Raw genomic sequence first — 2,342 nt, 5'->3', positions numbered from 1 at the left:
GCGCAAAAATATAAATTCCGTGATTTTTCTGTAACTTTAATCGAGCAGTTTTAATATTGACATATGCATTGCGCCAAAAATTTCGTATAAATGCACACTTTACATTTACATAATATGTGTCCGATGACAAAAGCTACGCTTGAAGGACGCGCCGCGTCACTTTAACGTAGCGATCAGTCCAGATTCCAGTTAGTTTCACCTTCTCCTTCCCCATTTAACTTCGATTTGGTTTTGCATTACAGGCAAAAGTCAAGAATGAAGGACCAACGGCGAGACGGCGAGTGAAAGTGAAGCTGGGGGAACGTACGTGGACCAGGTGTGAAAGTGCAGTGCGTAATACGAACGTAAGAAACACGTGGTGTGGTAGTACCTGTCGAAATCGCTATCGACAAGACAACGACGGGGGACAGACAGTAGTGATGATAACGAACAACGATAATGATGACGCAGCTGTGTGTTCAATGCGAGAACAATGCCCAGTGCAGTGACGGTAGATGATGATAATAATGATGATGATGATGACGATGATGATGATGATGATAATGACCTCCTGTACACGCAATATTCATTTTGGGTCAACGTGCTTACAACTGTTAATTAGAGCATATATAATTAATTAGTAATTTCTAGTGGATTATCTAAGCTTTTTTTATTCCACTTTTATTCGGCTGATGATCGATAGCTTCATTCATCAGTCGGAAATTGACTGTTCGAAGACTCTAGTTCGAATATCGAGGACACCAATCCTAATAAAAGTGTGATTAAAACAAAGAGCCTTTTACATAAACATTATTTATAAAAAACAGCTGAAGTAATGTGATTGATTCAATAAGTGTCTTATTATTAGCGTTACATTAAGTGAAATTGTTTTATCGATTAACAGTCTCGAAAGAAGATTATTTTTTTTTATAACGTGAATAAATCGAAGAATAAAGATGAAGTTCATTGCATCTTTGTTCGGGACGAGGTCCCCGAAGGCGATGGGGAGGCAGTACATGAAAGTTGGCAGAAACGCTCTTTTTGGTGTGACAAATGATAACAGTGACAATATTTATACGGAAAAGGTGCCAAGGCCGCTGTCCTTGCTAATCTCCAGGAAAGGAAAGCTTAGACATGGTGAGTAACTAGTTTTATTTGTCGATAAACTACTTTAAGTTTTATTTAAAGCAGAAACTTGTTGCGCTCGAAAATTTCGCAACTTTTTTATTTCTATCTTTGATTCATAAATACTGTTTTTTTTTATTATATTATATATTTATCTAAAGCATTAATTATTTGAACTTAATCTTGAAACATAAATAGGTTAAGCAATGACAAGGTTTACTCTTGCATAATCCGATTAATCCGTTCTAAACCACGATTCTCTCTTAACTGCAATTTTCTGCCGCGACTAATGATAATACGTTGTTCGATGCTTGCGAACTCGTGCCGGCAATCAGACCGGAACAATATTACAGCATGAGTAGTAAATTGCCATTGTTCATTCGACACTTTCCTTAATTAGTCGTTATCTGAAAGGTAGTCGATTTAGCGTTAATTGATCTCTATAAGATATTCTGCTAATAATGTATCATTTGAATACGCAAGTCATAGTAATCGTCAAAGAAATGTGATGTAGATGTATGACAAACAGTTTCTTCATGGTGAGAATTGTTAAAGTACATACCGGATGCTTTGAAAATATCTGAATTTATTCAAATTTATTTATTTTTTATAATTTATGAATTTTTAAAAAATATATTAAAATTATATGTTGTTATCGCACGCTTAATTTTATTATAACAACAGACAAGTTAATCACAATTTTTTCATACTTCAATTCCATTTCTCTCTTCTTCTCCTTTCACTCTCTTGCCCCCTTCCCCCCCCCCTCTCTATCTTTGTAAAAAAGAAAATATTATTTTTTGTGAAATACATATAATAATTATATGTATTTCATAGCTGTCTCTATGTTTACGAACGTTTAGAATACAAATTAAATTTTTTTTAATATTAGGGGAAGGTCATCGATACCGACATACCACTTTATTTTTAAATAATATTTCTTAAACAAAAGGTAAAAATACAACTTCAAAAACATAAATACAAACTAAAAAGTGTCTTCTATAGTATTTACAATATAAGCAGTTTTTATAATACTGTTTACATTTTTGCAATAATTAAGTTTTTCGTAAGTTATGCAAAAATGAGCGTCTGACAAAATGAGCTCCAAAACTGACATAATAGGCAATAATGCCAACATTCCTATTCTATAAATAAAGATATATCCTATTCTGTAAAGAAAACTAATTTATGAAACTATAAACATTTAAAATGACATAATATTATCAATAATACAGTCA

The 2,342-nt window shown here is 33.0% G+C and overlaps 1 protein-coding gene across 1 annotated transcript in view; it reads left to right on the top strand.

The window, feature by feature from the left end:
- Positions 1–890: 890 nt before the first annotated feature.
- Positions 891–2,342, top strand: part of dsb (scavenger receptor class B member debris buster) — a 31,917-nt gene continuing 30,465 nt past the window's right edge. Inside the window, exon 1 of the mRNA XM_018461953.1 lies at positions 891–1,116. Coding sequence (XP_018317455.1) covers positions 936–1,116 — 181 coding nt within the window. The 5' untranslated portion in view covers positions 891–935. The remainder of the gene's footprint in view (positions 1,117–2,342) is intronic.

The sequence above is a fragment of the Mycetomoellerius zeteki genome, unplaced genomic scaffold (assembly GCF_001594055.1).
Source record: "Mycetomoellerius zeteki isolate Tzet28-1 unplaced genomic scaffold, Tzet1.0 scaffold135, whole genome shotgun sequence".
NCBI lineage: Eukaryota > Metazoa > Arthropoda > Insecta > Hymenoptera > Formicidae > Mycetomoellerius > Mycetomoellerius zeteki.
This window is presented reverse-complemented; position numbering and strand designations above follow the sequence as displayed.